This window comes from Somniosus microcephalus, chromosome 24 (assembly GCF_052327205.1).
Source record: "Somniosus microcephalus isolate GS21.2 chromosome 24, FLI_Smic_1.0, whole genome shotgun sequence".
In the NCBI taxonomy this organism is placed as follows: domain Eukaryota; kingdom Metazoa; phylum Chordata; class Chondrichthyes; order Squaliformes; family Somniosidae; genus Somniosus; species Somniosus microcephalus.
The window spans coordinates 23,775,369-23,797,963 of record NC_141010.1 but is presented as its reverse complement, the minus strand read 5'-3'; the positions used below and the strand labels follow the sequence as shown (position 1 = coordinate 23,797,963).

The window sequence follows — 22,595 nt, the reverse complement described above, 5'->3', positions numbered from 1 at the left end:
TGGGATATCATCCGCAAGGAGATTGACAGCCGTACATGGGTGGAAATTGCTCCATGTAACAGCGATGGCACTCCTCATTAGTTCAGTTCAAGAATGTAACGCTGGGATCCCTTGATGACTCAATGAATTCATCGAGTGAGTAGCCAAGCATATCAGAAAGGCGAAAAATAAACCAGTTAGAAGAAACTGAGCTTTTGAATATCCATATAAATGGTGTCAAAAGATTTTCCTTATTCTCTTTCTACCTTTGGACTGGAGATAATACGATAATTCAATTCCCCGGTTTGTATTGAGTAAACTGATCACAGTTGGGCTGCCAGCAGAAGTGCTACATTTCACATGGAGGGAAAGACAATCGACAAGGCTCTCGCTCCTGATCACTACCCAATGAACTTTGGTGGAAAGGCATACGAGTGAACATTGGGTGAGGGCACCACTGAACTCGTTTGTGATGTGGTGCACTCTCATGCCCCGTGGTCGAATAAAATGCCATCGCTCACTGGCAGGACCCGCGCATGAAACAAATGAAAATGTTGTTGTTTTAAATGGAAAAAATAAAATATCTATTCAATAGCCGGGCCTATCCAACATATCAAAGTCCCGAGGGCAATACAATGATGGGTTGTTGCGTTAAATAAATTATATCCAACAGGCACTCCGAATGTGTTCTGTTTATGGTAGGATTGTGTTCTGGAGTGACGTCAATTGAAATAGATTGAGCAGAAATGACATTGTCTGACAAAGAATATAGATCTCAGAATGGACTGGATAATGCAGCCAGTGACGAACAGGTACCAAATTTCAGACAAGAGATTCAGTGTGATTACTGAGCACAAAGGAACAATAATCTACCCCACAGTTACTCATTACACTTTTTTTAGCTATTAAGTGCTAAAATCACAGTTTATATGCTATGTTAAAGTGATCCTTGCAGCTACGGTTACAAAATTCTTTTTTTTAAATGTAGCATACAAAGTATTTCCACTATGGTCGTATTGCATAGTTTTTGTATTTCTTCAGTGAAATTATTGGAAAAGGCCAAAAATAAACCAGTTAAAAGAAACTGAGCTTTTGAATATCCATATAAATGGTGTCAAAAGATTTTCCTTATTCTCTTTCTACCTTTGGACTGGAGATAATACGAACTTTGGGCCTTCAAGGTTTCAGATGCGGCATATACAGCACTCCACTTACAAGGATTGTTCTGTTACCTCTTATTATCTGTATATTATTTTTAAAAATCTTTCGTAGGGAACTTCCTGTCTAAAAACCTTACTTCCTGTTGTCATGCTTTTTGGTCACACTTCTCTGACAACATTTACCATTGTAAATTGCTATGTCAACATTTGCCATTCAATTTTGCTATGCCAACTGTAACAATGTAGTTGCAGGCTCTGACCACCAGGTGATTCTGAAGTGTCTCTCCCAACTCTATGGCATCTTTTTAATAAAACTTATATTCATCAACTAACCATGGGAAATACTACAACAACAACTTGCATTTATAAAGCACCTTTAACGTAGTAAAATGTTATAGATTAAAATCAGAGTTTGTTCCAATTAATTCACTTTGCTTCTTGTGTGCAACAGGTTGTCCATTTTGGAAATGCAGTTTTCCTATAGTCACCTGACTATGATTGAAATCTATTCTATTATAGAGAGAACAGTCTATTTCCATTCTGCCCTGCTATCAAGACTGTATTCTTCCAATTCCTTCTTTATTAGGAACCTATCTATTTAATTTTTATAGACCTATAGATTTTGTATTCAATGCAATGAATTACAAGTGAGAAGTTGACCCCAAATCATGACTAGACTATGCTTTCCTGATTTCTGATTTCTTTCTGGCTCTAATTCTATACATAGAACCTTTCAGTTTTCACCTTATAGGTTCTCTTCATAATTCTAAACACTTGAATCATATCTCCACCAGTCTTCCTTTTTATAATGAGATTAAATTAACTTCTCAGCTTCCTCTCAATGCTCAAAACTGTAGAACTACTCCAGTCACTGTTTATGCTGCTCCAAGCAGCCTAAATTTTTAAAATTTATTTTAACCAAAACTAAGCACAATACTTCAATTGTTATCTCACTAATTTTCTCTATCACTTCAGTTTATTACTTCCCTTTGTTAGATCCGTGTATTTTTGATGTGTGTCCTTCAATAACTAGGCACGAGACTGCAGGAACAATCAACAGGTATTTACTGGATGAGGGTTACTCTAAACTAAACGTACAGATCCCTACTCAGGGTTTATATACAGGTGTGGTCAGTGCCGGTACTACAGTATACAGGAGCTGTAAAAAGTAGTTCTCCCCTTAAAGGTACATACACTATACCCTTGTCTTATATTCAGTGCATCTATCTGTACACTTTGACCTCCTGTTTGTCTCAACAACTGCTGTTTCACATTGTGAAGATAGAATCATAGAATAGTACAGCACAGAAGGAGGCCATTCGGCCCATCGAGTCTGTGCTGATTCTTTTGAAGAGCTATCCAGTTAATCCCACTTTCCCGCTCTTTCCTCATATCCCTGCTACTTTTTCTCCTTCAAATCTTTATCCAATTCCCTTTTGAAGGCTGCTATTGAATCTGTGTCCACCACCCTATCGGGCAGTGCATTCCAAATCCTAATCACTCATTGCGTAAAAACGTTTTTCCTCATGTCGCCTCTGGTTCTTTTGCCAATCACTTTAAATCTGTGCCCTCTGGTTATCGACCCTTCAGCCATTGGAATCAGTTTCTCTCTATTTACTCTATCTAAACCCTTCATGATTTTGAACAGCTCTATCAAATCTCCTCTTCGCCTTCTCTGCTCCAAGGAGAACAAACCCAGCTTCTCCAGTCTATCCACGTAACTGTAATCCCTCACCCCTGGAAACATTCTAGTAAATCTCTTCTGTATCCTCTCCAAAGCCTTCACATCCTTCCTAAAGTGTGGTGCCCAGAATTGGACACAATACTCCAGCTGGGGCCGAACAAGTGTTTTATATAGGTTTAGCATAATTTCCTGGCTTTTGTACTCTAAGCCTTTATTTATAAAGCCCATTATCCCACATTCGTTATTAACTGCTTTGTTAACCTGTCCTGCCACCTTCAAAGATTTGATAATGAGGAATAAAAATAAAGATGTTATTAATAATTAGTCAACTATCAAATTGAGCTTTTATCTCTCATTAAGAGATTAGAGAAAATTTTACTAAATGTAATTACACCATGAATTTTTAAAGAACTTACGATTATGCTACAGCATAAAAATCTCCCCGCCCCCGCCCACTGTTATTGGGTCAAAAACCTGCAGTGGATGTGCATCCCAGTGTAAGTTCACGGGATCGATAAAGGGTCCCTTGAATTACAAACCAAAGGCAGATGCTCCTGTTATTAGAGTGCATCTGCTGCTAAATGGGTCATAAATTACGGGGGAAGTATGCTGAATCTGGGGAGGGAGGCGGGGTGGGGTCCCCTGTGGATCCCTTTGTATGGAGGTTACATTTACTCAATTTTTAAAAAGTAACCCTTTTTTTTTATATAAGGGTCAAAGCCACAAACCTGGTCTGATTCCTCAGCTGGTGTCCACCACCACCATTCAGCGGGTCAATATGTCGCTGGGTGTTTATGACAGCCAGGGACATGGGAATTCCTGGCCTTGGAAGTCTCTGCCCCTTCCTGTGTTGATGACCTTGTTTGGGGTGAGCAAAGGTCCGATCCCCAACAAGGCCCACGGAAACTTTGGACCCTGTCTAATTTGTAGCTTTTCCAGAAATTACAGCTGGAGTGCTCTGGAAGGGCCACAGATTTTAAGTCTCCTTTGGCTAGAAATGCGTTATAGCCAAGGAATGGGCGGTGTCAGTAGAAAAGTTGGAGAATTAGCGCCAGGTACAAATGCTTTAGACTGCACTCAAAATTCATCCTCACTGCTCAATAAAATGATTAGAGCACTAAATCAAGTCTAAAAACCCAAGCTCATTGGCGTTACCCTTAAAGACTGGACCAATATCGGGTGCAGTCTAATCGCAACTCATCATTGCCACAGGCTTTATTTACTACTTAAAGGGGAGGTTCATTGATGCTGCAGCACCTCATTCTCAGCAATGCTGGCTGTGCAGCTGCCTCAGCAAGCAGAAGCAAACAAGGAGTAGGAGCCAGAGGACTGAACCAGGTGTGCTCATGGCAGATCCATGCCCCAGGGAGAGAGCCCGCAAATTCTCTGATGAAGCATTGGAGGCATTGGTGTTCGCTGTGGCGAGATGGAGGGCGGTGCTCTACCTGGCAAGTGGCAGGAGGTCCTCGCCACAAGTCTTCCGCACTATGTGGAGGGAGGTTCCACAGCACATCTCGGCAGCACTGTGGTCCCCAGGACCTACAAACAGTGCAGGAAGAAATTTAATGACCTCCCTTGGATGGTCAGGGTGAGAGAATGCTTCAACTAATGCTATATATCACCATCTGTACCACAATCTTCACACACTGCCCAAAGCACCACACCTCCAGCACTCACCCACCAACAATCTCTACCTACCAACACTCGCACCCACATCTCACACCTTGCACACAATGACAGCTATTCAACTATGGCAGGCACATCACCCAAACACATTGCTCCGCACTCACACACTTTCATTTCTCTTGCAGGCCAAGGTGGCTCACAACAGGAGGGAGCAGGAGCGCACAGGCGGGGGACAAGCCGACACCCAACCACTGTCTGCGCTGGAGAATCGAGTGCTGCAAAACATTGGCCACTAGGTGGTGGGCGCCGTGGCCACTGGCGATGTTGACCCCCTTGGGGACAACAACAGTATGTTCATCCCTACTCCTTCTTCTCACATCCCACTTCCCCCTCACCCCACAAGCGTTTCGCACCTTCCAGCTAATCATGCTGTATGCATGCCTTTCTCCCTTCCTGCCCCTCTCCCCTCACCTTAACCTGACTCTTGTGCCTTTATGCTTTCAGATAATGAGCAAGCACCGGAGCAGCCTGTCCCTGAGGCGGAGGAAGAACACACCGCATCACTGCAGGTCTCACCCACAGACACCAACTCAGATACTGGCACTATGTGTTCTTTAGAGGCTAGTATAGTAGCAGGATCTGCATGGGGTGAGGCACCAGGGATGAGTGGGCTGCAGCAAGGCCGGGAGATAGGGTAGCTCAGGGGCCATCTCCCCAGAGGGCGAGTTTGCGCGCAAGTTCTGCTGCACAGGACTCAGATGAGGATCTCAATGGGGAGGCCTTTAGAAGAAGGCTGATGGGCATGGACACGGAGATAATAAGTGCAATGGTAAGGGTGCCCGAGAGCCTCTCGGCAATGATAAGGAGTGTGGAGGTGTCAGCCTCCAACACTACACAAGGCTCTGCGCACATCATGGAGCCCATCATTTCCAGTCTGCAAAGGATGGTCGACTCCCAGAGAGACGGTGGCGACCCAGACCTGATGCCGCGTGTGATGGGCGATCTGGCAGCTTCCATTGCAGCACAGGCGGAAGCGATGCAACGTCTTAGTGCTGTAATGCAATCTATGTATGGTGGCATCCAACCTCAGACTGCTCTCATACAGTCTCAGCTTGATGCCATGCTAGCTCTGACTGCTGCCATCGTGGCTGGGTCTACGACCGTTGACCGGGGCATTCACGGTGTTGCAGCAGGCCAGCAATCTGTGCTCCAACAGATTGCTAGGGATACTGAGATGCTGCCCTGGGGGAGTGGCAGTGGGTCAGTGGAGCAGGAACCTGCTGTCCTCTCTCAGGTTGACAGTATTCCTGCTCCCACCACTGCCACTCTGCCATTGCCCTTGTCATTGCCGGTCATCCAGCCAGCCCAGACTGCTGCCACCCATGCTGAGGTGGTGCAGTCTACAGCCAGGCCTTCCAGGTCCAGACCTGTGCGAAGGCATCCTGCAAGGCCATCTGAAGTCTCCCGCATGGACACTCAGCAGCCTTCCACCAGCCGTGCTGCAGCTACTAGGGAGACACTTCATAGGAGCAATAGAGTAGGCAAAGGCACAGTAACGAGTGGCACTAAGGGATTGCACAAGGGTGAATAGTTAATATTTTTGGTGTGAAAATATGTTCACTGATTTTTGATAAATTTATTAATTCACTTACCATTCTTTTGTGGTGTCTGTCATTTCAGCTTTGCGGTGTGATACGGCCTGCAAGAGGGATGGAATGATGGGCATGTGGTGAGCAAAGGGGATGTGGGCCTTAAGTCATCCTGGTGTGAGGCTGGAGGTCTGTTTGGAGGAGGTGGCAGAGTTCTGCCACCACCTCCTTGGTTAGGCGGAGCCATCTAATACAATGCTCCTCACTTAATTAAAGGTAGGAGAAGTGCTCTCGGAATGCCCTCAGAGGGTAAGGCCTCCTGTTGAGAGCCCTGATCTCCCTCCTCCTCCCTCTGGCCACATGTTCCCATCTTTCTTGCTGCCTGCACTCCCTCCGCCGTAGATCCTGGAGGGCGAGGTCGACTGTCAGTACAGCCCCTATTAATCTTACCAAGTGTAGCAGTTTGATTCTTTGAAGCATAAATGTAGCTACTTTTTAGTTGCCACAACACTCCTGATACAAAAGAACCTTGACATTACTGAATAAAACTGTTGCAGTATGTGAAACTGACAAGAAACCACTGAAGTTGCACTAACCTGACAGCTGTGAGTGATTACTGACAATCCTTTTAAATAACGTCCCTGGAGCTGGCTTCCTGGTGCTTCACGCCAGCTCTTCGTGTTGGTGTTTACTCCAGGCACTAAGGTAAGTGGCTAGAATCAATTTAGCAGATCGGGCGGGTAGTGAGCATTGCACACTCACTGACGTCACAATCCACCTGGTGTTGACGTTCCTGTCGATACCTCTTACCGGCGGCACTACGGGGGGCTGGGATTTGGCACGTGCCGCTGGATTTGCCTCGCCCCAGCGATTCTGCTCTAGCGCCCTATTAGCGCCATCTGCTGGCACTAACAGGAGGCGCTAAGGGGATGAATTCCCCCCCTTATTTTTACCATTAATATCATTTATCAATAATAAATACAATTTACCACAAATCTTCCTGGAACCTAAGGCCGCGAATTTAATAGTGCTCAGGGGGCGTGTTTGGAGTTGGGTCCACTGTCAAAATAGTAAAGATTGACAGCGGGTAGGAAACCCACTGTCAACCCGCCTCCACACGAGTCTCCCAGGTGTTGGGTCTGTCAGCAGAGAACTGACCCAACACCAAGCGGCAGGGGATATAATTCAGCTACTTAAATGGCTTGTTAAAAGCCAATTTAAGACTATTTTGAGATTTACTTCTAATTTTACATTCTCCCCATGGGTTACCCGCTGTTCGGGGAACACGCCAGTTCACCCTGGCATGTTTTGAGTCTGCTCTAATGTTTGTGAAAAGCTGACAGTGGCAGAAGTGGTGTAAATGATGCCAATGTGCAGATGGTGAGTTTCAGAGCGAAGAAAATGTTGGTTACTGCAATTTTAATACATATAGAAATTTCTTCAGCTTACAAATTTTTAGATCCAACTGTATGTCCAGTGCCACCTCATTGGGAGAACCTCTCTCACCATTGACAGATCGCTTCTGTCATCTCACCTGCAGCTGCCATCTATTCCAGCAACATCGGAGCCAATGAAACAATCAGACCTTGGTCCTCTGAATTCTTCCACGATCAGCCCCAACACCAACATCACCAGGCACACCAACATCACCAACCTTCTCCACCATCACCTGATGCTGCACTGGACACAGGGCATCAGCACCTGACAACATTGCTGGCCGGGAGGCCAGGGATGGCATCACCATGGCCAGATTTTCTTCACTTGATGCTGTAAACCCTGACTGCCACATAATGCGCCAGATTGACACCATCCCACACCAGCACCATGAAGCATTCCTTTAATGTCCAAGCCATTCCATGCACATACACTATAGCGGGGGTGCGGGGTGAGTTCTGACTGAACAATCACTGGAACTCAGTAAGACACTTCTCAAGGTGCACTCAGATCTGTCCAATAAGGGAAAAGATATTACATTGTATGACAACATATTACCAGAAACTTCACATGGACATTGGCTAAACCTCTCAAATGCCTACCCTTGTGTGATGTTAGTTGGTATGCTTGCTGTATGATGAGGGTGAGTGTGAGGGGTGGCTAGTGAGATAGGGAAGTGATAAAGTAGATAGAGAGGGTTGGGTGGAGGTGCAAGGTAAGTTGGTGTCCTGGGGAGATCGCTTCCACCCTTGGAAAGGAAGAGAACCTCCCTGCGTGCTGTGACTCCCTGCATATCTGAGGAAGGACGTTCTTGCCATGGAAGGAGTGCAGCGAAGATTCACCAGGCTGATACCTGGGATGGCAGGAATGACGTATGAGGAGAGATTGTGTCGATTGGGCTTATACTCACTGGAGTTTAGAAGATTGAGAGGGGATCTCATCGAAACCTATAAAATTCTGTCAGGCCTGGACAGACTAGATGCTGGAAGGATGTTCCCGATGGTCGGGGAGTCCTAGTCTAAGGATAAGGGGTAGGACATTTAGGACTGAAATGAGGAGGAATTTCTTCACCCAGAGAGTGGTGAACCTGTGGAACTCTCTGCCACAGAGGGCGGTGGAGGCCAGTTCATTAAATATATTCAAGAAAGAGTTGGATATATTTCTTGAGGCTAAAGGGATCAAGGGATATGGGGAGAAGGCAGGGACAGGGTACTGAATTTGAATGATAGCCATGGTCTCATTGAATGGCGGAGCAGGCTCGAAGGGCCGAATGGCCTACTCCTGTTCCTATCTTCTATGTTTCTATAAGCATATGGAGGGAGTCATTGGAGAGCCTGCGTGCAAATGTTTACCTTTGTGCAGTGATTGTTAGTGTTTGCAGCACCTCAATGCTGTCAAACACTGACAGAACAACTGTCAAACTCCATGTGGCCATGGTCCCTTTAAGGAAACCGGCTGATGACGCGTCATCAAATGACGTCATCGGACCCGCTTCCTGTTAATTGACCGGGAAGCCCGCAGGTCAGGCTTAACAAGGCCAATCAAGGGAAAATCACGTTTACAGAGCAGCTGCAGCTGGGAACGGGACCGGAACCCGGAAACCAGCTCTCCCGCCACCATCCCACTTCCTCCACTAAATCCGCGGCCTAAGTCTCTGTAAATCCCTTTAAGTGATACTTTTCTCAGTGAAAATTAGATAAGTAACAATTGTTAAGCTGAGGTCAAAGGACAGATTTCTACGGGACACCACTGTAACCAGTATCCAGCTTTAAGCAATCCTAATCATGACTACTCTTCCACTTTCTTTATCTAATATTGAAACCAATTTTCCGATTCCCCTGCTCTAGAAATCCTGGCTGGAATTTTGCCAGATATATTTGTAAAGCTGAGACATACAACATCAAGTAACTTTTCTCTTCATCCACTAACTGAGTTGTATCCGCAAACCATTCCAATAGATTTATTGAGCATGACCTGTTTGTCATGAACTAAAGCTGGCTCTCATTTATTTCCTTCGCTGTCAAGCTAGCTGGGCTGTAATTTCCAGATTTGTACCTTTGACCTCTCTTGCAGATTGCAGTCACGTTAGCTATTTCTCGTCATGTTATTTCCAAAGAACCGCTGCAGTGAATTTTCTGGTCTCAGAAACTACATGTACAGAAGATTCAACTTGAGGCCAAAGAGTATCCATTATTTCTAATAGAAGCAAGATGTTTCACTAAAATACTTTTTTTGAAAACCCAGTGATTGAAGCCAGCCTTTCACCTTTCAGCCTCATGGTCTGCTCATTAATCATCCATTTGTGACCTGTAATCAAGTGACAACAGTCTCAGATTGTAATAATAGCTAAATCATAAACTGATGTGCAGTTTTACTTCAAACCGCACAAAAACATTGGATTACATAATGTGTTGCACTAAGTGTCAACTACTGAATACAATTTAGCTTATTTAAATATTTTTAAAACTGTAATGTATTTAGTGGATTGTTTTATTGAAAAATTTGCTGTTATGGGGTATTTGTTGCTATATAAAATGTTTTGATGGCATGCCATATATGTTTCTCATCAAATTAAAAAGAGAACTGGATGGTTTTCTGATGAAAGAATCAATTGAAGGATGCTCTCGTATCAGAGGACAGTGCATGCTGAGTCTTTGAATATATTCAAGGCTGACTCTAGGGGAATCAAGGGATATGGAGATCAGGTCGATGATCAGCCATGATCTTATTGAATGGTGGAGCAGGCTCGAGGGGCCTTATGGCCTGCTCCTACTCTTACTTCTTATGTTCTTATGCATTCTTAGAACGTTGGGACCAATCAGCCAGGCTGCAATTATACCTTCTCGTCCTTTGTATTCATATGCTGCTTATTAATACTAGGGACTGGATTTTGCCAATGGGGAGCTTTTGGAGGCGGGACTCCCACTTGTCAGGTTTCAGTCCCGCCTCCATCAACTTCTGGCCAACCCACGCTATTTTCCCTTAATTGATCTTGTTAAGCCCACCCAGTGGGCTTAGCAGACCAATTAAGGGAAAGCCGGTTACAGAGAATGTCAACGTATAACGTTTCATCTGTCAAAAATATTTGACAGATGAATTGTCATCATTTGACAGCTCTGTGAATCTGTCAAACACTGACATTCTCTGTAGTTTGATGAGTTCTTGAATTCAAGACCTCATCAAACCTCTTTCTTTTGCAGAAATTAGATGGTTGTTGCATTGGAGAATGCAGCAGCCATCTGTCATCTCTACCGCGGAGGTGCGAGACTCATAGAAACATAGAAGATAGGAGCAAGAGTAGGCCATTTGGCCCCTCGAGCCTGTTCCGCCATTTAATGAGATCATGGCCGATCATCCAAATTTAGTATCCTGTCCCTGCTTTCTCCCATGTCCCTTGATCCCTTTAGCCTTAAGAAATATATCAAACTCCTTCTTGAATATTTTTAATGAATTAGCCTCAACTGCCTTCTGTGGTAAAGAATTCCACAGGTTCACCACTCTCTGGGTGAAGAAATTCCTCCTCATCTCAGTCCTAAATGGCTTACCCCTTATCCTTAGACTCTGACCCCTGCTTCTGGACTCCCCCACCATCAGGAACATCCTTCCTGCATCTAGCCTGTCTAGTCCTGTTAGAATTTTATAAGTTTCAATGGGATCCCCTCTCATTCTTCTAAACTCTAGTGAATATAAGCCTAGTCAACCAATCGCTCTTCATACCTCATTCCTGCCATCTCAGGTATCAGTCTGGTGAATCTTTGCTGCACTCCCTCCATGGCAAGAACATCCTTCCTCAGATAAGGCGACCAAAACTGCACACAATACTCAAGGTGTGGTCTCACCAAGGTCCTGTACAACTGCAGCAAGACATCCTTGCTCCTGTACTCGAATCCTTTCGCTATGAAGGCCAACATACCAGTTGCCTTCTTAACAGCCTGCTGCACCTGCATGCTTACCTTCAGCGACTGGTGCACAAGGACACCCAGGTCTTGTTGCACTTCCCCTTTTCCCAATTTATTGCCATTCAGATAATAATCTGCCTTCCTGTTTTTGCTACCAAAGTGGATAACCTCGCATTTATCCACATTATACTGCATCTGCCATGCATCTGCCCAATCACCCAACCTGTCCAAATCATATTGGAGTTTCTCTGCATCCTCCTCACAACACACACGCCCACCCAGCTTTGTGTCATCTGCAAACTTGGAGATATTACATCTAATTCCCTCGTCTAGATCATTAATATATATTGTGAATAGCTGGGGTCCTGGCAGCGATCCCTGCGGTACCCCAATAGTCACTGCCTGCCACTCGGAAAAAGACCCGTTTATTCCAACTCTTTGCTTCCTGTCTGCCAACCAGTTCTCTATCTAAGACAGTGCCTTACCCCCAATCGCATGTGCTTTAACTTTGCATGCTAATCTCTTATGCGGGACCTTATCGAAAGCCTTCTGAAAGTCCAAATACACCACATCCACTGGTTCTCCCTTATCTATCCTACCAGTTACATCCTCAAAAAATTTCAGTAGATTAGTCATGCATGATTTACCTTTTGTAAATCCATGTTGACTTTGTCCGATCCTGTCACTGTTTTCCAAGTGCTCTGCTATTACATCTTTTATAATGGACTCTAGCATTTTCCCCACTACCGATGTCAGGCTTACCGGTCTATAATTCCCCGTTTTCTCTCTACCACCTTTTTTAAATAGTGGGGTTACATTAGCTACCCTCCAATCCATGTGAACCGTTCCAGAGTCTATAGAATTTTGGAAGATGACCAGCAATGCATCTACTATTTCCAGGGCCACTTCCTTAATACGCTAGGATGTAGATTATCAGGCCCTGGAGATTTATCGGCCTTCAATCCCATCAATTTCCCTAACACCATTTCCCTACAAATACTGATTTCATTCAATTCCTCCCTCTCATTAGACCCTATGTTCCCGACATCTCTGGGAGGTTATTTTGTGTCCTCCATTGTGAAGACAGAACCAAAGTATGTATTTAATTGGTCTGCCATTTCTTTGTTCCCCATGATAAATTCCCCTGATTCTGACTGCAAGGGACCTATGCTTGACTTCACCAATCTTTTTCTCTTCACATATCTATAGAAGCTTTTACAGTCAGTTTTTCATGTTCCCTGAAAGCTTACTCTCATATTCTATCTTCCCCCTCTTAATTAATCCCTTTGCCCTCCTTTGCTGAATCCTAAACTGTTCCCAATCCTCAGGTTTGCTGCTTTTTCTGGCCAATTTATATGTCCTCTCCTTGGATCTTATGCTATCCCTAATTTCCCTTGTTAGCCACGGTTGAGTCACCTTTTTTGTTTTATTTTTATGCCAAACAGGGATGAACAAATTCTGTAATTCATCCATGCGATCTTTAAATGTTTACCATTGCCTATCCACCGTCAACCCTTTAGGTAACGCTCCCCAATCCATTCTAGCCAACTCGCGCCTCATACCATCATAGTTTCCTTTATTTAAATTCAGGACCCTAGTCTCTGAGTCAACTACTTTACTCTCCATCTTAATGAAGAATTCTATCATATTATGATCGCTCCTCCCCAAGGGGTCTTGCACAACAAGATTGCTAATTAATCCTTTCTCATTACATAATACCCAGTCTAAGATGGCCTGATCTCTAGTTGGTTCCTCGACATATTGGTCCAGGAAACCATCCCGTACACACTCTAGGAATTCCTCCTCCACAGTATTGTTACTAATTTGGTTAGTCTAATCTATATGTAGATTAAAGTCACCCATGATAACTGCTGTGTCCTTATTGCACGCGTCTCTAATTTCCCGTTTAATGCCAACCCCAACCTCAGCATTACTGTTTAGGGGTCTATATACCACTCCCACTAATGTTTTCTGACCCTTGGTATTTCTCAGCTCTACCCATACAGATTCCACATCATCAGAGCTAATATCCTTCCTTACTATTGTGTTAATCTCCTCTTTAACCAACAATGCTACCCCACCCCCTTTTCCTTTTTGCCTGTCCTTCCTGAATATTGAATACCCCTGGATGTTGAACTCCCAGCCTTGGTCACCCTGGAGCCATGTCTCCGTAATCCCAATTATATCATATCCGTTAACATCTATTTACGCAGCTAATTCATCCACCTTATTACGAATGTTCCTCACATTAAGACACAAAGGGCAGGATTTTCATTGGGCCGTGGAGGCGGGATTGGAGGCGTGTTGGGGGTTAAAATCCTGAAATCGGGGGGCATGAACCCATCCCGCACCCATCCCGCCTCCATGCCAGTTTCAAAAGAGGCGGGTACCCGACCCGCACTGGAACCCTCCTCCCCGAGGCGGGAAGGGGATTAGTGCCAATTAACTGCCTGTTAACATGTAGTTAACAGGCAGCTTTTAGCCTAATCCCTATTTTTAATGTTGAAGTCTGGGATTCCCGATGGCTCCAAACCAGGCCAAGTTAGAGGAGGCTGACCGTCAGGATGAAGGGCTTGGAGGGGTCGAGATGTCCAGTGTTCAGGTGAGTGATGGGTGCATGAGTGCAAAGGTAAGTGTGTTTGGTGTGTGTAAAGTGTTTAAATAAGTTTTACATACCTTTACTTACTTTTACAGCCTTCCTTCCTTCAGGTCTCGGGAGTCCCTCATCTCACCGGCACAGAAAGCAGAATGGCTGCGAGCTGTCAAAAATTGCAGCATTCAGCTTTCTGTTCCGGGGAGATCTCTAAATCATCCTGAGAGGAAGGAATTAACTTAGAGTACAGATTGTCAGTGTTTGACAGCTTCAAACAGCTATGAAACACCGATATTTCATCTGTCAAAAGGTCTTGACAGATGAAATATCAATCTGTGACGTCACCTGTTGTCGGGTGGCTCTTAATTGGGCTGCTGAGCCCACTGGGCGGGCTCAACAAGGTCAATCAAGTCAAAATCGTGTGGGTTGGCTAGAACTCGATGGAGGTGGGACTACAACCCCGAAAGTTGTAGTCCCGCCTCCTACCCGACTCCTACCCGACTCCACAATGAAAATCCAGGCTTGTTTTTTTTAACACTCTTAGTCCTTTTAGAATTATTATTTACTATAGCCCTGTTTGATTTACACCCTTGATTTCTCTGCCTTCCACTTTTGCTTTTTTCCTTTCTGTCTTTTGTTTCTATCCTTGCTTCCCTTTCCTCTGTCTCCCTGCACAGGTTCCCAACCCCCTGCCATTTTAGTTTAAACCCTCCCCAACAGCACTAGCAAACACTCCCCCTAGGACATCGGTCCTGGTCCTGCCTAGGTGCAAACCATCCAGTTTGTACTGGTGCCACCCCCCCAGAACCAGTTCCAATGTCCCAGGAATTTGAATCCCTCCCCCTTGCACCATTCCTCTAGCCATGTATTCATCTGAAATATCCTATTTCTACTCTGACTAGCACGTGGCACTGGTAGCAATCCTGAGATTAAGACCTTTGAGGTCCTATTTTTTAATTTACCTCCTAACTCCCTATATTCAGCTTTTAGGACCTCATCCCATTTTTTACCTATATCGTTGGTACCTATATGCACCACGACAACTGGCTGTTCACCCTCCCCCTCCAGAATGCCCTGCAGCCGCCCCAAGACATCCTTGACCCTTGCACCAGGGAGGCAACATACCATCTCATTTGCGGCTGCAGAAACGCCTATCTATTCCCCTTATAATAGAATCCCCTATCACTATAGCTCTCCCGCTCTTTTTCCTCCCGTCCTGTGCAGCAGAACCACCCATAGTGCTGCTGCCTTCCCCCAATAAGCCATCTCCCTCAACAATATCCAAAGTGTTTATCTGTTTGAGAGGGGGATGGCCACAGGAGACCCCTGCACTACCTGCCTACGCCTACTACTCTGTCTGGCGGTCACCCATTCCCTTCCTTCCTGTGCAGCCTTTACCTGCGGTGTGACCAACTCATTAAACATGCTATCCACGATGTCCTCAGCATCGCAAATGCTCCAGTATGTATCCATTCGCAGCTCCAGCGCCACAATGCGGTCTGCCAGTAGCTGCAGCTGGATACACTTCCCGCACACATGGTCATCAGGGACACAGGAAGTGTCCCTGATTTCCCACATAGTGCAGGAGGAGCATGCCACGGGGCTGAGCTGTGCTGCCATGACTGACCCTTTAATTAATTTAAATTAAATTAAATCAAATCAATACCACTAATTACACTACAATTAAATTATATACTCAAGGGCCCTTGTTTACTAGCACTCCCCGCTACACAACAGAGACCTTAGAAACTATAACCACAAAAATTAAGACCTTCTAAACTTCATAAACTGTTAACCTTAACTGTCAAACTATAGAGTAGTATAAATACTCACCTGGCCATACTCACCCAATCAGCTGCTTCCTCTTGCCCGAGTCACTTTTTGAATTGTGGCATGGCTCTGGAACGCCACCACCGGTCTGTGAGATTGGTAAGCCTCTGAGGAAAAAAGCCCGTGAAACTGAGTTTAAGTACTCACTTAACGCCGCTCTCGCCGCTCCCGACAGCGGCCTCTTAACCCTTCCCGCCTCCAAGGAGATGGGACCCGACGCGGGATGGCTATCCGCCTCCTGGCAAGATGGCACGGAGGTGGGTTGGGGACAGCTTGGGCACCCGTCCCCCAAATCTGCCATTTTCCCGGCAGTCCCGCCTCCAAACCCACCTCCCCAGGGCTGGCAAAATCCATTAAAAGTATTACTTGCCCTTCTTCCTGCTGTAACTATTGCTTTGCTTTCTCTTGTTCTCTCTCCCATCATCGTCCCTCTTCTCCTGAATGCATTGATTTGTCTTGGGGTGCAGTTCTGCAGCCGTCAGCTTCGCTCCAGTATTGCACCCAAGTTTCCATTCCCTTCTGAGCCAGAACAGTGAGTGTCGTCAGCTGGTTCCTCCCGTGGGGGGTATCACAGCCATGTTTGGCTCTGCATTTATTGAATGTGCACAGGTGTACTCTTGGCCTCGAGCAAGTGACAAGTAGCACTCATCAATTTTTATTTTGGCGCTCTCATCGTTACTAAATTGCTTCTGTTCATCCTTTGAGTAGCTGTTGTGTCATCCCTTACTAATAATAGTCGTCCTCCACTTAGCTTGACAGTTTTATCGGTATGAAACCTTCTATACCCTCTTAGCTCCATCTCTTGTCTACCTTTTGCTTGCGGGCAAGTTTCTGTGATACTAATAATATCAATATTTTTGATAGCTGCAAAGATCTCTAATGCCATTAGTTTATTCCTAATGTGTTTATCCTAATACTCCTTCCTTTAGTATAAAAGCATTTTAGTTTCCTGGAACGGATTGGGCAGGGTTTTGTGGTCAGTGGCAAACGAACGACGCTCGCTGTCCATTAAATTTGCACGCGCCCACAGACTTTCACTGGGCTTTTGCTCGGGAACTTGCGGTGATTAGAAATCCATTTCAACATGGTGCCCGCTATAAGGGATCTGGGACCTGTGTGAACAGGGTAGCAACGGTGTGTCTCCTTAACCAATCAGATTGTAGAATTCTTAATAAAAACTGGGTAACGTTTTGATAGATTTTTTTTTTTTATTTGTTTGTTTTGGGGATGTGGGCAACACTGGCAAGGCAGCAGTTATTGATCAACTCTACTTCCTTGAGGGTCGCACCGCATAAAAAGAAAATAAAGACTTGTATTTGCATATCACCTCTCTCAATCTCAGGACGTCCCAAAGCACTTTACAGCCAATGAAGTACCTTTGAATTGTGGTCACTGTTGTAATATAGGAAACATGTTGGACTGTATGGAGTCATATGAAGGCCAGACTAGATGGAGTGGTTGGTTCGCTTCCTTGAATGACATTAGTGAACCAGTTGGTTTCATACAATAATCCAACAGTGTTCATGGTCATTTTTTATGATGCCAATCCACAAATTACTATGTTTATGGAATTAATTTAACCATGGTGGGTTTTGAACTTAGGACCTCTAACCTAGTAGTCCAGTACCGTAACCACTAAAGTGCGATACCTCCTAACACTTGAGTGGAAAGCAGCTAATCTGTGCTTTACAGTAACATTTTGCTTCAATTCTAGTCATGTAGTCAGACTTATGCATTTCATAATTGATGTGACATATAATTTTATATACTCCTGACTTCAAAAATGGGTTTAATCTAATTCCCTGTGGATAATTTTACATTTTCATATCATTAACACTGTTCTTACTGGCATTAATACATTTAATATTACTGCAGATTTTAATGAGGTGATACCAGAGACTGAAAGACTTGACAGCAGCTTACAGAAAGCCCGAGCCCAGCTCTCTGTCAAGGCAAGACGACAGCGGCCATCTAGATCTCAACTACGAGATAGCATAAGCTCCACAGAGGGAGATGACAGCCTGGAAAGAAAGGTAAATGATTTTTTTTTTTGACTATAGGACCAAAAAGTCCCCCCACCCTCACCCAGCATGGATCATTTAGTAAAGACAGTGTGTCGTTGCGCTGTACGTCCAGAAGATCCCAGGTTCAATTCTAACCTGTGCTGAATGAGCTGATCTCAGTCGGTCAGTAGTAGGGGCACTTCAACTTGCCTCAGTGTCCCTGGGTTATGGAGGGGAAAAATGAGCCAGTGTTTTCACCCTGGCTGCTGTTCAGTGAACTCTGTTGGAAAGCGGTGTGTATGGATGTCAGGTGAGGACAGCACTGACCATAATACCCTCCATGGTCAAATGACCACCTAGCATTCTTTGCTTAGGCTCACAGATGAAGAATGGGCTTCTGGGTGAGGTGGTGAAGTGTGCCCAGGGAACCATATCTCAACGGGAATCAAAATCTTTAGGACAGGGGGTAAAGGAAGAAAACTCTCAAGCAAAATAATAGAAAAGCAGATATAATATGATAGATGTAGATGGAATAGAGTGTGAGCACCAGGTAACAGATGCCAAGTAGTATGGATATTACATTTTTTTACAAGTTGACCAGAATGATTGCACTTTTCTTACAATCTATACTGTTTTGCTTCCTACAATTTTAGGCTTCAGAAAGTTACGGAAGCCCACTGCACAGTATGAGATCTCCATTACATTCCTCCCTGCGAGGCTCCTCTCCATCTTCAGAATCCGTTATCTCTTCAGCATCTCCCTCACAGCGAGCCTCGTCTTTCTCGTTCGACGTTAACATAGTGAGGAGAGCGTTTGAAGAAGGGGAGCAGACATCAATGGCGATGACACGTTACCAGACTCTGACTGATGCTTCCTCCCAGGAAGCCCTGGGCTTGACACCTACCAGTTCCCCTTCCAAATCCTGCCACAGCTCTGACACCTCTCCAGTTCACATGAGGAGGGAGAGAAGAATGGAAAAGCACAGTGAAGGTGCTGTTATTCATTTTTGTCATTTTTCCTATTGCGATCTATTTTCTTTGTATCTGGACTGAAATTGGTACAATACATTAAGCAATAAAAGCAAAGTTAATGGTGTAAGTTATACATGTGGCACAGAATATTGGTGTACCAACATGCGGAACTATGGAAATGTTAGATGCACCTTCACATCAGAGTTCACTATCTTAGCCACATTGCTGTGAGAGAGTGCCTGGCAATGGCTATCCCAGGGGCAGAAAGTCATCCTGAGCTACTCTTGCATGCCTCCTAGCGGTTACTTTCAAAGTGACTTTGTCTGAAGAAAGGAAGGTCATCCACCTGCCCTAACACAAGAGCCCTTCCAATTATATATGTTGATTCTTTGGCAAGTCTGCCCAGGGCTTAGGAGACATTTGGGGGCAATCTTAACCTAACCCACCCATCGGGAAACTGACGAGATCGGGTTTTACATCCGGCCTGATTTTACTCCTCATTGAAGTCAATGGAAAGTAATATTGGGTGAAGCGTAAAGCCACCCCATCCTGTGGGTTTCCCACACAGAGAGTTACGTTAAAATGATCCCTTTTATCTCAATATGATAAATCTTTTTTAAAACACGCCCTTTATGTAAAAAATATTTAATATACGTGATAGAGGCAATGCTTTTTGTTTACAAACTGCTTAAACTATGCTCAGCCTCCAATAGCAACCATTCACCACTGAGCAGACTTATCTGGCTTTTCGTCTAAACAGATGAGACAACTAGATACCTGCGGTGGCAGGGAGATAAACTGATAGCTTTTTTTAAATTCATTCCTGGAATGTGGGCGTCGCTGGCAAGGCCAGCATTTATTGCCCATCCCTAATTGCCCTTGAGAAGGTAGTGGTGAGCCGCCTTCTTGAACCGCCGCAGTCTGTGTGGTGAAGGTACTCCCACAGTGCTGTTAGGGAGGGAGTTCCAGGATTTTGACCCAGCGACGATGAAGGATCGGCGATATACCTCTAAGTCAGGATGGTGTGTGACTTGGAGGGGAACTTGGAGGTGGTGGTGTTCCCATGCGCCTGCTGCCTTTGTCATTCTAGGTGGTAGAGGTCGCGGGTTCGGGAGGTGCTGCCGAAGAAGCCTTGGTGAGTTGCTGCAGTGCACCGTGTAGATGGTACATACTGCAGCCACGGTGGTGGAGGGAATGAATGTTTAAGGTGGTGGATGGGGTGCCAATCAAATGGGCTGCTTTGTCCTGGATGATGTTGAGCTTCTTGAGTGTTGTTGGAGCTGCACTCATCCAGGCAAGTGGAGAGTATTCCATCACACTCCTTACTTGTGCCTTGTAGATGGTGGAAAGGCTTTGGGGAGTCAGGTTGGTGAGACACTCGCCGCAGAATACCTAGCCTCTGACCTGCTCTTGTTGCCACAGTATTTATATGGCTGGTCCAATTAAGTTTCTGGTCAATGGTGACCCCCAGGATGTTGATGGTGAGGGATTCAGCAATGGTAATGCCATTGAATGTCAAGGGGCGGTGGTTAGACTCTCGCTTGTTGGAGATAGTCATTGCCTGGCACTTCTGTGGCGCGAATGTTACCTGCCACTTATCAGCCCAAGCCTGAACGTTGTCCAGGTCTTGTTGCATGCGGGCATGGACTGCTTCATTATCTGAGGAGTTGTGAATGGCATTGAACACTGTGCAGTCATCAGCGAACATTCCCATTCTGACCTTATGTTGGAGGGAAGGTCATTGATGAAGCAGCTGAAGATGGTTGGGTCTAGGACACTGCCCTGAGGAACTCCTGCAGCGATGTCCTGGAGCTGTGATGATTGACCTTCAACCACCACAAACATCTTCCTTTGTGCTATGTGATATGAATCAGTTATTCATGAAAGAAAGACTTATGAAGTAATACTGAGCTGCCTACGGGTGGCGCTGTCCAGGGAGAGTATAAATACTCGGGCATGGGCCCAGCTTGCGCAGGACATTCTTAACAGGAACTAGTGAAGGACACAACTAGACCTCCATGTTGTAAAACAGTTGATTAAAGCTTTGTTTAACGCTTAGACCAAGTGCCTAGTAGTTTTCTTACGTCACTGGGTATGACTCCAGCCAGTGGAGCGTTTTCCCCCTGATTCCTATTGACTTCAGTTTTACTACGGTTCCTTGATGTCACACTCGGTCAAAGGCTGCCTTGATGTCAAGGGCAGTCACTCTCACCTCACCTCTGGAATTCAGCTCCTTTGTCCCTGTTTGGGAGGTTGGGAGCCGAGTGGTCTTGGCGGAACCCAAACTGGTCATCAGTGAGCAGGTTATTGGTGAGTAAGTCCTGTTTGATAGCATTGATGACACCTTCCATCACTTTGCTGATGATTGAGAGTAGACTGATGGGGCGATAATTGGCCGGATTGGATTTGTCCTGCTTTTTGTGGACAGGACATACCTGGGCACTTTACCACGTTGTCGGATGGATGCCAGTGTTGTAGCTGTACTGGAACAGCTTGGCTAGAGGCGCGGCTAGTTCTGGAGCACAAGACTTCAGCACGACAGCCGGGATGTTGTCGGGGCCCATAGCCTTTGCTGCATTCAGTGTGCTCAGCCATTTCTTGATATCACGTGGAGTGAATCGAATTGGCTGAAGACTGGCTTCTGTGATGGTGGGGACCTCGGGAGTAGGCCGATATGGATCATCCACTCCAATATTTATAAATCTTGTGTTAATAGAGTCATAGATATCTACAGCACAGAAGGAGGCCATTCGGCCCACCTTGTCTGTGCCGGCTGAATCTTTCCTCATAGCTAAAATTCTCCAGCCCAGGCAACATCCTCGTAAATCTCCTCTGCCCCCCCCCCCTCTATGTGTTATGAGCGTTAAAAGTAGTATTCAAACGGAGTATTCCTGCTTCACACTAGAACACTGCTCCCCTTAGTACGTTCAGAGTGTCAGTGAGCCAGTGCTTGTTAACAAATTGGACCTTATTACATCTATTTTATGCCTGCAAAATGGGCACAAGGGACAATTTTGGGGACTACTATCCTGCGGCCCAAAGACCTGTGACACATCCGACCCGATATTGAGCTTGGGCATTTTTCAGGCGTCCAGGGTGGCCACCTAAAACAGGCTTTGGGCCCCTGCATATGCTAATGAGGGGCCTAATGCCTATTTTAGGACCTCTCCAGGAAAATGGGCTTGAAATGAATTTTCGCCCAGGAATGGGCAGTAGCTTTAGAAAAGTTTGAGAATTAGCATCAGGCGCTAATGCTTTAGACTGAACGCAAAATTAATTCTCACTGCTCAAATAAATGATTGAGGCGCTAAATCAAGTCTTAAAGGCCTAGCTCAGTGGTGTTACACTCAAAGGGTGGACCAATATGGCGTGCAGTGTAATCTCAACTCATCGTTGCCATAGGCTTGTCCCAGTACCTAAAGGGGAGGTTCATTGATACTGCAGCACCACATTCTCAGCATTGCTGGCGGTACAGCTGCCTCAGCGAGAAGAAGCACAACAAGGAGAAGGAGCTGAAGGACTGACGCGGGTGTGCTCATGGCAGATCCACCTCAGTCGGGTGGTCAAGGTGATTGAATGATTCAACAAATGCTACATACCACCATCTGTACCACAAGCTTGACACACTGCCCAAAGCACCAGACAGACCCCCAGCGCTCACCCACCAACAATCTCTACCTACCAACACTCACACCTCATGCCTTGCACACAATGACAGCTATTCAACTATGGTAGGCACAAGGATCATTAGTTATTAGAATGAATGTGATATGTGTGATGTGTTTATGCATACATTTATTAATGGAGTTTGCAATATTTTATGGTCA

At 45.3% G+C, this 22,595-nt stretch overlaps 1 protein-coding gene across 1 annotated transcript in view; it reads left to right on the top strand.

The window, feature by feature from the left end:
* The window catches only part of samd14 (sterile alpha motif domain containing 14), a 281,567-nt gene that overhangs the window by 130,254 nt on the left and 128,718 nt on the right, over positions 1-22,595 (top strand). The window contains exons 3-4 of the mRNA XM_085966316.1: positions 17,670-17,827; positions 18,451-18,787. Of these exons, the coding sequence (XP_085822442.1) occupies positions 17,670-17,827; positions 18,451-18,787 (495 nt within the window). The remainder of the gene's footprint in view (positions 1-17,669; positions 17,828-18,450; positions 18,788-22,595) is intronic.